At 36.5% G+C, this 13,910-nt stretch overlaps 1 protein-coding gene across 3 annotated transcripts in view; it reads right to left on the bottom strand.

The window, feature by feature from the left end:
- The window catches only part of CMYA5 (cardiomyopathy associated 5), a 92,900-nt gene that overhangs the window by 26,214 nt on the left and 52,776 nt on the right, over positions 1-13,910 (bottom strand). For 2 of the 3 annotated variants that reach the window (XM_074328794.2, XM_019728192.3), the window contains exons 5-8: positions 12,479-12,501; positions 8,093-8,211; positions 3,785-3,934; positions 422-568 (exon numbers count right to left, since the gene is read on the bottom strand). In XM_074328794.2, coding sequence (XP_074184895.2) covers positions 422-568; positions 3,785-3,934; positions 8,093-8,211; positions 12,479-12,501 — 439 coding nt within the window. The remainder of the gene's footprint in view (positions 1-421; positions 569-3,784; positions 3,935-8,092; positions 8,212-12,478; positions 12,502-13,910) is intronic. The other variant, XR_016020647.1, reaches the window with a different exon arrangement.

Genomic DNA, 13,910 nt, shown 5'->3' with positions numbered 1-13,910 from the left:
ACTGTTTCTTATCTTGATGCTTCTGCTCACAGGATTTCTTCAAAAGAAATACATTCCTTTAACACTTTACTTCCTACTAATTCTTAAAGGATTTCTTTCAGGCATTAGTTCTACGAAGCCATTCCTGGTTCTGCCCCTGCTCCAGGCTATCTCAGATACCCCTCTAGAGTGTTCACATAAGAACCTGTGTATAATTGGATCATGGCCCTTACCACAAATTTTTTTATGACCATGTTTTCTATCTCCCCCATTTGACTATGAGCTTCTTGAGAACAGAAACCCAGTCTTATTCATCATTGTATACCCAGCACTTCACAACACCCAGCTTATAATAGGTGCTTAATAAACGCTTATTGATTGATCTTAAAGGTCTGTGAAGAATTGAGTATTGCCTCCTAACACCCCCTTAACATCTCCTTACCTGTTCTAAAAATTGCTCTTTCGCTGGGCAGGCTACAACCTGTGAAGTTCACAGCCATTACCCACACTTGATAGCATCGGTCAGGTTCCAGATCTTCAAAAATGCAGTAGCTTTCTTTCACTGTGACTCTGTATTCTTCTACCAAGTCTAGCATAAAACACAATCATAAACTCTAGGGTGTTTTCCAAAGTTAATTGACAGTTCTAGCTATTGAAAAAATTGGTCTACAACTTTTTTCAGTGGAAACCCAAACTGATAAACTTACAGATATCATTATGTGATAGCTAGCATTTTAGAATACATAAAAAAGTAATAGCATTCTAAAAAGAGATATTTAGAATGACATTGTATTACTTGTGAACAGAAAACAATAGCATATTAATAAGATTCTGAGCGCCATATGCCACAATTAAAATAACTTATTTCGATAGCAAATACTAAAATTGCGCAATTTATGTTAGCTTAAATCTCAGTACTACATTCTCAAGATAATTTTTAAGAAGCAATGCCAATATTTCAGGAGAGTATGTAATAAAATAAGGATAAACTCATGTTTTCTAAACTTATGATGGTATAAAGCATCTTTATAGATTAGTAAACCATTTTAGTATTCAGTATGATTTTCAGTTTCAAATACTGGTTCTTTTTCATGAATTCCAGAATTCTTTCAACTAGGGATTTCCACAATTTATATTATAGAAATACCTAAATAACTTTGATAGGTCATAAACTATTCTAAGAAGTGACTTTGTTCAATCAAGACATTTCCTAAAATTTCTTATGTTATTTTATTTTCAATATTTTAATAGTAAATATTTTAGTATATGTGCTGCCGAAGCGAGCACTGTAGTAAATATTAATACCATTCTTAACACCTGTCCCATGGGCCAATCTGATTATTCTTACTGAAATTTTCTCTCCTTAAAAAGAATGATTTTCTTTTTTAAATTAGCCTATGATGATTTCAGTTATCTTCCCTCATTACTCTTGAATGTCACATCTTCAGAACGCTTCCACTTAAGAAACAGAGATTGTTTCCTTTTAAAGGAAATTTAGGAGCTTTTCAACTCAGCAGGTTTCTTAAATTGCATGTCTCTTTCCCAATGAGCTATACTTTGGTTTAAATAATGTCATAAAGATTTATACACTGCAAAATATTTCCCCATAGCCTATAAACTGTGACTGCAGTTTCCAATGAAATCATCCTTTCAGGCTAAGTCCTGTTACCTCAGTATTCCTTTTATCAATGCACATAACGTATGTTACTGGAGACTTATTTCACACAGCACTGTATCACAGTGCAGATATAACAGAGTTCAAGGCATTGAATGAAAGAGACACAGCACAGGTAAATGGTTGGGGGAGGTATGGGGAGATGACACACTTTAAAAAAGTACTCCGGGCAATAAATAGTTGCTAAAAGGAATCTTGGAGGGCCATTAAGTTCCATGATCTAACTGCATATATAGCAAGATGAAGTGTGGTACAATAGTCTCCCCCTTATCTGAGGGGGATACATTCCAAGACCTCCAGGGGATGCCTATATATACGATTCAGTACAAACCACAAACAGTATTGAACCTTATATATACTATGCTTTTTGCTATACATACATATCTATGATAAAGTTTAATTTATAAATTAGGCACAGTAAAAGATTAACAACAATAACATAATAAAATATAACAATTACAACTATATATTGTAATAAAAGTGATGTGAATGTAAACGTAGTCTCTCTTTCTCTCTCTCTCTCTCTCTCTGTCTCTCTCGCTCTCTGTCAAAATACCTTATTGCAGTATACCCATCTTTTCACCTAAAGGAATCACTTTACAGCTTCCCTTTGCCATATCCGAATTGCCAGCATAACTAGTCTTGCATTTTGGGGCCATTATTAAGTAAAATAAGGGATTGTTGAAAACCAGTACTGTGATACCAGGACAGTCAATCTAAAAGCCAAGATGGCAGCTATTATGTGGATACGTTGGACAGAGGGATGATTCTCATCCCAGGCAGGAAAGAGTGAAACAGCGCAAGACTTCATCACACTACTCAGAATGGTACACAATCTAAAACTAATGAATTGTTTATTTCTGGAATTTTTCCATTTAATATTTTCAGACTGAGATTGACTGTGGGTAACTGAAAACTTGGAGAGTAAAACCTCGGATAAGGGGGGACTACTGTATAACAAAACAAACACAAAGTCAAGCAAAGAAAAATATAAGCTTTGCAGGCTGAAAGACCAGTGTTTGAATCCAGCCCCTGTCAGGCGTAAGGTGTGTGGCCTCGGGCAAATTATTTAACCTCACACAATTTTCTAATTTGCAAATGGGGATATTACTTATCTTGTTGTGGTGTGACAGCTATACGGTAATAGGTTCCCAAGAAAACAGTAATTCTTATGGACAAACTTAACAAACTTTACACTATGCCTATGGCTGCTTTTCTTACTTTTTTCGTAATTTAAATAAGAATCATATAACATCTCCAAAGACTTAAATATTGGTAATAGTGAAATATAACAAATTCCTTATTACAAATCGGGTTCCTGTGGCACACCAATCCTGTCACATGCTCACCTGGTTTCTAAAATATATGGGTCTGTCTTCAACCCAAAATGCCAGCACTCTCATCTCTGATTCACCGGGAAGTACAGCCATAAACTGCCTGGCTTCTAGATCTTATTAGAAGTACTACTGAACAGAGAGATATTTACAGAGGCTCAACAGTAAGAAATGTCATTCACTCACCCTACTAAGCACTTTCACCTCTATTTATGCATTCATTTGGGACACCAGAAAACTACACCATATCTAGGCCCATGCTTTGAGAAGTGTAAACTCTGAATTAACCTTTATACTTTGTCTATAACTTTTATCAAAGGTAGAGCTAAAAAAAATGCCAATCCAATGCTGCATTTGCATTAAAATTATTGTGGAGGACACTGTCATATGTATAGCTTATTTCTCTTCTACACAGTGGCACACATGGCACCTGTATTTTAGACTTCTGTACTGATTGAAACTTTGTTCTCTCTGAAACTCTGGTGTGTTACCTCCTTTCTGAAAAGGAGAATCACCTAATTGTGTCTGTTATCCTCAAAACTCAAAATCAAATTTGAATTTCAGTTACAATAGTCATGTTGACCACTATGATATACACGCATTTTTTTATTTCCTTGAACCTGATTTCAAAATTTTGCTTATACGTTATTTCATTATATGATTGTTGGTTTGTTGTTGCTTTTATAAGTGGCTATCAATGCTTTGTGGAAAGCGTCATAATATGCATATGATTAAATACTTCACATTAAGATGGAGAAATGTACACATGCACCTGTATCAGTGTTAGCAATCCTACCGTTTAGTTCTTGGTCATCTTGTGGCTCCTCCATGCAGTAAACCTGGAATGAGTCAATGACATCTTCCTTGTTTATGCTCCAATAAACTGCAATTGTTGTACTAGTGGCGGAATTTGGTTCCTGAGGTTCTAACCTAGGAGGCTGTGGAACTGGAATATAAGCAAGAATTATTATAACTAATGCTGTTTTTATTCATTGACTTTTTTCTTTTTATAAAAGTCACTTATGCTTGTTGAAAAAAAATTCAAACAATACAGAAATACATAGAGTAAAACTGGCAGGCTTCCCTAGTTCCCAACAGCTCCACCCACAACCCCAAGGATAATCCTTGGAGACAACCACTGTTACAGTTGAGTGTGTCTCCCTCCAAAATATTTTCTATGCATTTGTATATATGCACGTAAAATACACATATAATAGAAATAAACAAAAATGTATCCCCAAATGGGATTACTTGATAATATTCTTCTATAGTCCTATATTTAGAGAAATTAACTTATACAGCATAAAGGAGGCAACAAATGATTTGTTTTTTCTTCAAAACAAAAACTGGACTATGCTTTCCCAAATAACCAATGCTATATCCTTCTAACTTAATATGGAGTCTATATTCACAACAGGGACAAATGAAACATTTTTAGCTATAGTTGCTATATCATCAAGGCTAAAAAGACTTGAACAAATAAAATATGAAAATATACTTTTGGAAACTGCTATCCCATTTGCTCTTCCCAACATGACTATACTCACAAAGTTTTTTTTTTTTTTAAGTTAAAATATAAAAATTACATAAGGAAAAAAGTACCGTACTAACTGATTCACATATAAGGTTTACCTACCTAGTAAAACTCTATTGTTCTGAATTTTAAAGACAACAATATTCTCAAGTGTTTTGCTAGAGATTTAAAAAGTCTGTAATTATGCAAATTGAACATCAATGGTATATACAACACTATAAATCAAGAAATTATGCAATTCTCTTCCAAATTTTGGGGATACAGAAGCATTAAACATATTTTACAAATTAGAAGTAAAGGTTATTCCCATAGTTGAAAAGATGTCATGCTTTTACATTTATTTTTGTTGCTTATTTTTTTCCAGTCAACAATTTCCTGAGAGATAAACTTACTAGAAATCATATGGGCCAAATTTATGAGATTACTTTATTAAAAGTCAGTACTGAACGAAAAGAAAACATGGTTAGTTCAACAAGGATTTAAAAATGAGGGTAAAAAATGGGTTCAAAGAATGAAAAGAAAAAGACAAACTGAAGAGATTCAATAAAGAGCTAAAGGGCTAAAGAAATACACAGGTATGAAAAATGAGAAGCAGGATAAGAGAGTGGTTAAGTTCATGAGCTTCAGAGCAAAGAGGCTGGCCTAAAGTTAAAGGCCAGATCCCCCACTTATTAACTGTGTTATCTTAGCCTCGGTTTCCCCATCTTTAAATTGAGAAAACAACAATCACAATAATACCACTTCATCCCAGGGTTGTAAGAAGCAAGATAATGTATATTCAGTGCTTAGCAAAGTGTCTGACACCTAACAAGTACTAACATTTAGAAGGCAAAATGGTCCTGGCAAGAGCACAGAAAATGAAGGGGAAAAGGCAAGGAGACCCTTGGGGGTGTTAAACTAGGGATCCACCGTCTGGTAAGTCACAGAGGACTACAGAGGCAAGGCATGCTGAGCAGGCTGCCGGTCAGGCAGGAAGCATGCCTGTCAGAGCACCTCCCCAAGGACAGATAATGGTTCAGAGATCCTTATGCTGTCTTTGACTTCATTGTTTGTCTTCCTAGCAGGAAATCAGTGTCACGTTCTAAAGGAGTCCATCCAGATGAATGCAGTACAGTAAAATTTCATGTTGCCCAGGTTTATGGAAGAGACAAGCGGAATGCTTCAACTATTGTCAATTGTCTTTGAAGCAGCATCGGGGAACTCCCTGAGGCATGAACAATGAAAATGCTCCCCATTTTTTCCTATGAATTACACATTGAGCGATATTTGCTTTTTAAAAATGGAACATCCTTTCAAAAATATCTCTCTCTGGTAGCTTAACCAATTTAAAAGCTACTAATTGACCACCCCTCCCCAAATCACCAAATTTTAAGGAAGATGTAATTGTAGGAAATTAAGCAAAGCACGTAGGCTAGAAGTAATTTTGCACTTAATGTGCTCCTTCCCCCAAGAACATTAAAGTTAGAACATCTTTTTTCAAAAGCAGGAAACACTCTTACTTTTCAAAGTATTCTAAAATTAAAATGGGAATAAGAATATTTTATAGATGTAATCTAATTACAATGGCTGGATTTACAATTTCTGTGATAGATGAATATCAGAGACCTAGATTTTATATTACCACCTCTGTTTACACTTCTGTAGTAATAAACTTGAATAGGAGTAATGCCAAAAACGACAAAATGGGATTTTTAAGGCTTCTTTGCCAGAAGCTAAGGAATTGCACGGAGGAATCACCTCCATGGGTTCCCTCTACCTGATGAAGTATGCCCTTAAAGAGCTGTCACACTCAAGGAGCTAAGCATTAGATCAACTTAGATTTCAGAACCTGTGCCCAGATACAGATTCTCAGTCAAAAAATCCCCAGGACAGCAGCATTATTCACAGAAGCCAAAAGATGGAAGGAGCCCAAGTGTACATCGATGGGTGCATTGAATGGATAAGCAAAATGCGGTATAGACCTACAATGGAATATTATTCAGCCTTAAAAAGGAAGGAAATTCTAACACATGCTACAACATGGATAAACCTTGAGAACAGTGGGCTAAGTGAAAGAAGCCAGTCACAAAAGACAAATATGGTATGATTCTATGTATACTGTGTTTCCTCAAAACTAAGACCTAGCTGGACAATCAGCTCTAATGCATCTTTTGGAGCAAAACTTAATATAAGACCCAGTATTACATTATACTGTATTATATTACATATTATATTATACTATACCATGTTACATTAGACCCAGTCTTAAGACCCGGCCTTATATTATAGTAAAATAAGACCGGGTCTTATATTAATTTTTGCTCCAAAAGACTAAGCAAGTCAACACACTGTGTTCCAATTCTGTGACGCAGACACACAACCCACAGCATTTCTCTCTCAGAGATCAGTTTCCCCAAAACGGCTTGGAACTACTGGGACTACCAGAGCTGCTGTTTGTGAATGAATCATTAACACTTAGTGACAATTTAACTCTGTGATCTCTCAAATATATAAAGTGTCCTCTCACTGCCCAGCAGGTATTCAAAGAATATTCTTCTAAATGAACAACAGCATATAATGAATCCCTTAAAAGCAAAAGATCTACTCTGTTAATCAGAATTTCTTAGTTTGCAATCACTGCTGTATTTAAATGCCTCTTAAAAACATAATAAGAAAACACCCTTTTGTTTTGAGATATTTCTAGAGAAAATCCATCAGGATAAATGACTGAATTTTTCCCTTTATACAGGGTTGGTAGGATTTTGGTCTTTTTAAAGACACTGTAGTAGCCTTTTACTAGTTACTAAACTAAAACTCTTCCTACAGAAATGAAATGAAAATTGTCAATTTAAAAACAGCATCTGTCTTTAAGTTGGTTTTAAAAGAATGTAGCATCTTTTAAGGAGGACATCTGAGTACATGTTACAGTAACTGAAACTTGGTAACTTGACTGAAACATGGCAGCTTTGAGAAATTTAAATAAGTTTCATTGTCTTGTTTGTTAAAATAGCAAATTAAAAAAATATTTTGAAGAGCTGGCAAGATGCTTCTGACAGCTGAGTAGGAGGCTCTGGCTACATACAGTGCATGATGCTGAGCTGTTAGTTCTCTAAGTTAATCTGTTTAGCTTGAAAAAAGGAAAAAGGATTCCATTGAAGACGGGAAAACCACTCATAAGGAAAAATCTTTTCCATACGTATGAAGATATTTGATTTATTTTTCCTTCTATATCTGGCTGCTGGCCAATAATCTCTGAAGCAAATAATCTCTAGAAGAGAAGGAGAGAAATCCTACTTGACAAAGGAAAATAAGAGGAGAGCTTTTGGTTCCATTGCAACACCCTCCCACCTCCTCGATATCCCAGAACAGTCATAAGGCTTCAAAGTGAAATATAGTTTATAACTGAAATGGTATGGTAGTCTCAGGCTTTATTTCAAAATCTAACGTTAAATTTTTACAACTAAGATTTTCCTTTTTCCAGTTATATTTTCCTTTTTCCAGTTATATTTTCCTACATTCAAAAACTTTGTGAAACAAACAAGGGAAAACTGCCAAATTTCATCAAGGTAATTAATATATTAAAATTCCTACCAGCCACTTCTTTTAACATCTGGTCACTTCTCGCCGAGCTGTCATCATAATGTTCAAAAAGTGAAAATGCAGCAGGCATTTTCTCTAAAGAAGCAGTGCTCTCCATTGCAGAAAGCAACCTATCAGGGAAAAATATTTCATATAAGTCCAGAAATTATTAATATACAGAATGAAAGCGAAATACAATTGTTCAAAATGAAGTTGGTGGTGGGGGTTTTTGTGAGGCTTTGTATCCCAAAAGGATTTAAACCTTCTCAAAGTCTAGAAGTATATGTCTAAAATCTATTTATCCTTAGGATTCTTTGGTGCAATTGGTGATATTAGAAATTCCATTCCTATATCCTCGAGTCTGAAAAGATTTTGATGATCTTAATTTTGCATCTATAAAGTTAGTCCTAAAAATAACTACATTTTAATGATTATTTTTATTTATTTCCTAAAGATATAAAGGTTCAGAGTCTGTCTGGATATTCACATATTGTTTGATGTCTTTGCTTTTCTCAACCCTCATCATTATGCTTTAAGGCATTTAGTCTTTCATAAAACATGTTCCCCTACTATGTGCCAGGCACTGTTCTGGGTAGTGGGGATACAGCAGTGAAGGAGGATAAAGTCTACCCATTCTTAAAAGATGAAACAAGCCACAGTTTATAAATTAATAGCTTTTATAGACTCAAGACCCTCTAAGGAGGGATGCCAATGAATACTAACTCTTAGCACTTGCATCAGATGAAATCTGGGCTTTAGAAAAAAAAAAAAGCTCAATTCTGAAGAAGGAGAAGGAGCATTTATCTTTAGCAAGTGGGGCCTCAACTTTGGTGAGGAGCGCTGCTCGGTGCAGCTGCCTCACGGAGGCCTGGAGTTACCTTCCAGCCATTAGGCAGCTGTGAAGCGCTCCACTGCTTCAGCATCGTGGACTCTTTAGTTTGGGCAGCAGAGTCACCTCTAAGCCTTTGCACTTGCTTGGGAACTTTTTCTTCTCCTAGATACTTGTACGGCTCCTTCTTCACTTTACTTAGATCTCTGTTCAAATGTCAGCTCCTCCGAGAGGCCAGCCCCGAATAGGCTAAACACGTGGTGCCCATCCCCTCTACCCCTTGCCCTGCTGTGCTTTACTTCCTCAAAGATGACACGACCTGTTTGTTTTGGTCTGTCTACTTCACAGGATATATAATCTAGATGCCGGAAAACACATTGTTTTGTGCACTCCTGCACTGTAATCTGTTACTTGCTATACAGTAGGCATTGAATAAGTACATTTTGAATGAATAAGAGGACAAAGTTTCATTTGAGTGAGAATATCAGGTCTGGTCAATTTTTTACCAATGTGGGGGAAAAAGGATTATAAAATATAATTGAAATAGTTAAAGAGTTCCCACTATGCTCACTAGGTGTTAGAAATAATGAAATTCACTATAATTTGATTTAGGAAAGATGGTTCCAGTAGCGCCTTCAAAGAGGAGGTGACATTGGGCTGAGTTTTAAAGAATGAATAGGAGTTTCCCAGGCAGAAACGGGAGTGAGGAGGGTGTAGATAGAACAGCAGGGATAAAGGCCTGGAGTTGTGAAAAAGTATGGCACATCCCTGGGCTACCTTGAGAATTAGGAAATGGGGACAGAGATGAAATAAAAAAAGTAGTTTGACTGTGAAGAGCCTTTCATGTGTACAAAGAGTTTCCCTTTTATCTTTTAAGGCAGGGAGAGCCACAGGGAAGTTTACACAAGGGAAGTTAAGAAGAACGCCTGGCAGGAGTCAAGAAAGGAGCAGAGCAAGTGGACTAGACAGGCCGTGAGGTCAGTTGGGAGGACCCCACTATGCCAGGTGAAGGAAGACAACAGGAGCATAAATTAAGGCTTTGGGGATGCAGAGGGCGAAAGTGACAGACTCAGAATTGATAAACAGTGGTGACTAGTACATATACTAAGCCCACTCAGTACACGTCACTGACTAATTAGAGGACTTTTTGTAGCACAGAAACTCTGGCTGTAGGTACCACAAGTAAAATGTTTGTGTTTCTCCATACGTACTGACCTGTTCAACTTTAACATCCGCATGTGAAAGGGTGAGTGGACATATTTTTATAAGCATGTCCTGCAATGGTTGTGACTCTCTTTTTCATTATTAAAACACAAAAGAGCACAACAGAGAACAAGAATGCATCCTCTTAATAGAACAGCATTTTCTAAGCAAATGTGTTTTTCAAAATATGGAAATTTTGAGTCTAAATATGCTTGACAGCATTCCTTAATTTAAGCATTTTCAGTGTTGAGAAAAATCATTGACTATACAAGCACTGCCTTTAGAGACATAATATGAAGGGAGAAAAAGCATCAAGATAAAAAAAACCCCCAAGAAAACAAAACGATAATTAGCACTTCTCATAGAGAAGAATACCAGTAACATTGAGACTTTGAGGTACAAGTTGTCTAGAGGACATGAAAGGCTTCTTGAAACAATCAAGCTTCATCACGTGGGCACACATGTGCATGTTTAACAGGGTTTTCTTTGATCATATTTCTTCACCAGATCCCGAATTTTGTTGTCTTTTTTCTTTACTGGTTATCCCAAGTGACATGCAGCTTTAGCAAAGATTAACTCACTGTCCATCGTCCAATGAAACCAAAAGTAATTAAAGGAACACACAGATGAACAAATTCAGGCACAAAACTAAAGAAAGGACATTTAGAATTCAATGGGTGCCAGTTCACACTAGCAAGTTAATATGCTAATGTTTAGAAAAGTAAAAACGTACTATAGCATTTTTTAAGGTAAAAGCATGTGCCAATTTTCATTCCATGCCAATTTTCCATGCCAATCAGTGTCTTCCATGAGTGGATGAAATATAAAATAGCAAATACGTATCTATATTGTCCAGTGTACAAAGAATAGCACTATAAATCCTTATACTTTTGGATAAAAATCAATATTAATAATGTGTAGAAGAAATGTATAATTTTTAAAAAGCAAAGGAAACTGGGAACAATGCCTGGGTATCAGTTTCCTGACCTGCCTGGTGTGCCTCATGCTCCTGTGTGAGAACTGGTCAACAAGCAGATACCTCAGCCTACCCCGGGTTCTCAAGCAGTGGATCTGAGGTGGGGCCCCAGCAGCTCTGGTTGAACAAACTGCACAGCACATTCTGGCACAGCCAACTTTGGAAACCACTGGGACAGAGGACAGATTGTTATAAACCAGAGGTTCTCAACCACGGCTGTGCATTAAAATCACTTAGGAAGCTTTAAAAATGCCCAGGCCTCACCCCAGATCAATTAAACCAGAATCTCAGGGGGTTAAGATTCAGCCATCAGTATTTTTAAAAGCTCCCTGGGTGATTCTATTTCTAACAGAGCCACTATAATAAAACTCTCACGGAGTAATGTCAATGTTAATACTATACAAATTATTTTCTTAAAACTTACTGGCAATATTCTGTTGAATAGATTTTCTAAAAGGCAAACAATTTCTCTGTGCAGTTTTCACTATCTAAAAAAATTAGATTTCTAATTCCAACCCACATTCTATATCTTAATATATCACAAATACAAATTTCTGATTTTACTTTATGCTAGCTCACAATCTGGCATTGAAGTAAACTGAAGAGAATGGTCACAATTTTAGAAATTTGCATTAAAGGGGTAAAAAAGATAAAAACATTAGGCTCAACCAGTAGGAAAGACCTCATGTCTTGCTATGAGACAAAAGGAAAAAATGTATCAGATCAGTAAGCATTTCAATATCAGAAGCTCCAAAAGATAAATATAGATCTGATGTTATGTGTTTTTACAGACAACATTTCCCAATTTTTGTTGAGTGTTCTGCCTTTCAAAAGAATGAAGAACTTCTCCTAGATTGAGTGTTAAAAACAACAGCACAAACAAATCAAAAAAAGGAAGATTCATTTAGGTTAGCTGAGCAGAAAGAAAGGGAAGATAAATGCATGCCTATCTTTTGAAGAGAAGATGAGAGAACATTCCATTAAGATTATATTAACTTATAAAATTACTCAGGCAGATATGAATGATTCTTTCAAACACTCATATTTAACTAATAAGTCTAAGTATCTACAAAAAATTCAGCATGCAGTGACAGGAAAGATGATCTAGATTAGGTTGAAAATACAGCCTACGAGTACATCTTAAGGAAGCAGTTAAAAAATATACACTATGATAATTGTTATTTACCTAAAGCACATGCAAGTTTCTTTCAAAGCTGCCATTTAGCTTTTAAAAGCACTGTGTCTAAAAGTGAAAATCCAGTAGCTCACTACATGTATGTATTTTTAATTGGCAGTTCGTTTTCTATAAAGCATCAAAATATTAAAAATAAAGCATACATACAGTCATGCTATTCTCAGCCACCACTACATTATGTCATGTTTTATATACCTTTCATTGATTTCCTCAAACGACTTATGAAGGAGGGAAGGAGAGAGAGAGAGAGAGACAGAGAGAGAGAGAGAGAGAGAGAGAGAGAGAGAGAGACTAATTAACAACAAAAGGAAAAACCAGCCTAGAATATTAAGGTTATGCATGTTCTAAAATCTTTATTCCTTAGCTTCCCCTGAGGTTGTTTCTCTTGGGCAGCAGGAAATTTGTGCTCAGAAGGAATGGGGGGACAGGGAGGTCTGTGCAGGATAGAGTTGCCCATTCTGCTCTAACTCTCTGTGATCACCGAGGCCAGTAATAAGCTGCTTATGCTTTGCTTCTCTCTATGAATTAACAAATGCCTTCCAGAATAGAATTCTCCAAAGCAACAAAAATGACTTAAATTTGTTCAATGTGGGATATATACCAAACATGTAACCAGTAGTTATCTCTGGGTGATACCTTCTCTGTGCTTTTCTGTATTCTCCAAATTTCCTAAAATGGATATATGTTGCTGTTAAAAGCAGGAAAAAAAAGTGTTTTCTTGTTTACAGTTTGTTCTTCTAGAGCAGGGATGTCAAAACTGCGGCCAGCAGGCCAACTGCGGTCCGCAATCCATTGTTAATTGGCCCGCAGCAAATTCCAAAAATATATTTAGTTTACTTAAATAAACCAGGTGAGGCAATACATACGTCACCTCGAGTGAGTGGCCCGGCTATTTGTGTATTTTACTGCATATGGCCCTTGGTAAAAAACGTTGAAAAAAGTTTGGACACCCCTGTTCTAGAGAAAAAAATACTCTTATCAAACAAAGGTAAGGTTCTTAGGGAACACAAAGCACTTTATTAATGTTATACTTCACCAGAGGTGCCTAATTTTAAAATATTAAAGCTTTGCCTTAATTAAACATAAAGCAACTGAATGATTTTCATTTTCCTTTGAAGATGCCATGCTCGCCACACCTAAATGTGCCCTGGCTGGAGGTATCCCCAAAAGCAAATCAAAAGCCTAACATCGCCCCATTTTGCCTTGCTCTATCTCTAAACTTTACAGGAGGCCTGGGGAGCTTTGAAAGGGAGGTCCCCACTCATCATACGATGGTGTTTTCCTCCAGTTTGAAAATCAGGTTTGGGACTGCCCTCAAATAAGTATCTCCGTTACTCCTGGTTAATCCTGGATCCATGGAAAACCAGTATCTTACTGAATGTCCTAGGGAATTATGGGAGCAAAGGGATGCTTCTGTGGTGCAACTTGCAGAGCACTGAAAGGAATCTCAGTCCACAAGTTACTCATTTGAGTGAAGGGACCTGGTCTCCAGGAAGACCCTTATAAAAACATCAGCATGTTACCTAAGAGAGATGTTATAGGATGTCACCCTTTTGCATGCTGGAAGTGTACCAAAATGTGACTTTCAGCCAGTTGGGGAGACTCAGAGGTAATAGTCCCTGTGAGC

This window comes from Rhinolophus sinicus, chromosome 3, assembly GCF_057876585.1.
Source record: "Rhinolophus sinicus isolate RSI-liver-muscle chromosome 3, RSI-T2T, whole genome shotgun sequence".
Taxonomy (NCBI): Eukaryota; Metazoa; Chordata; class Mammalia; order Chiroptera; family Rhinolophidae; genus Rhinolophus; species Rhinolophus sinicus.
Note: the sequence above shows the minus strand (reverse complement) of the source record. Positions and strands in the feature narration are given on the sequence as shown.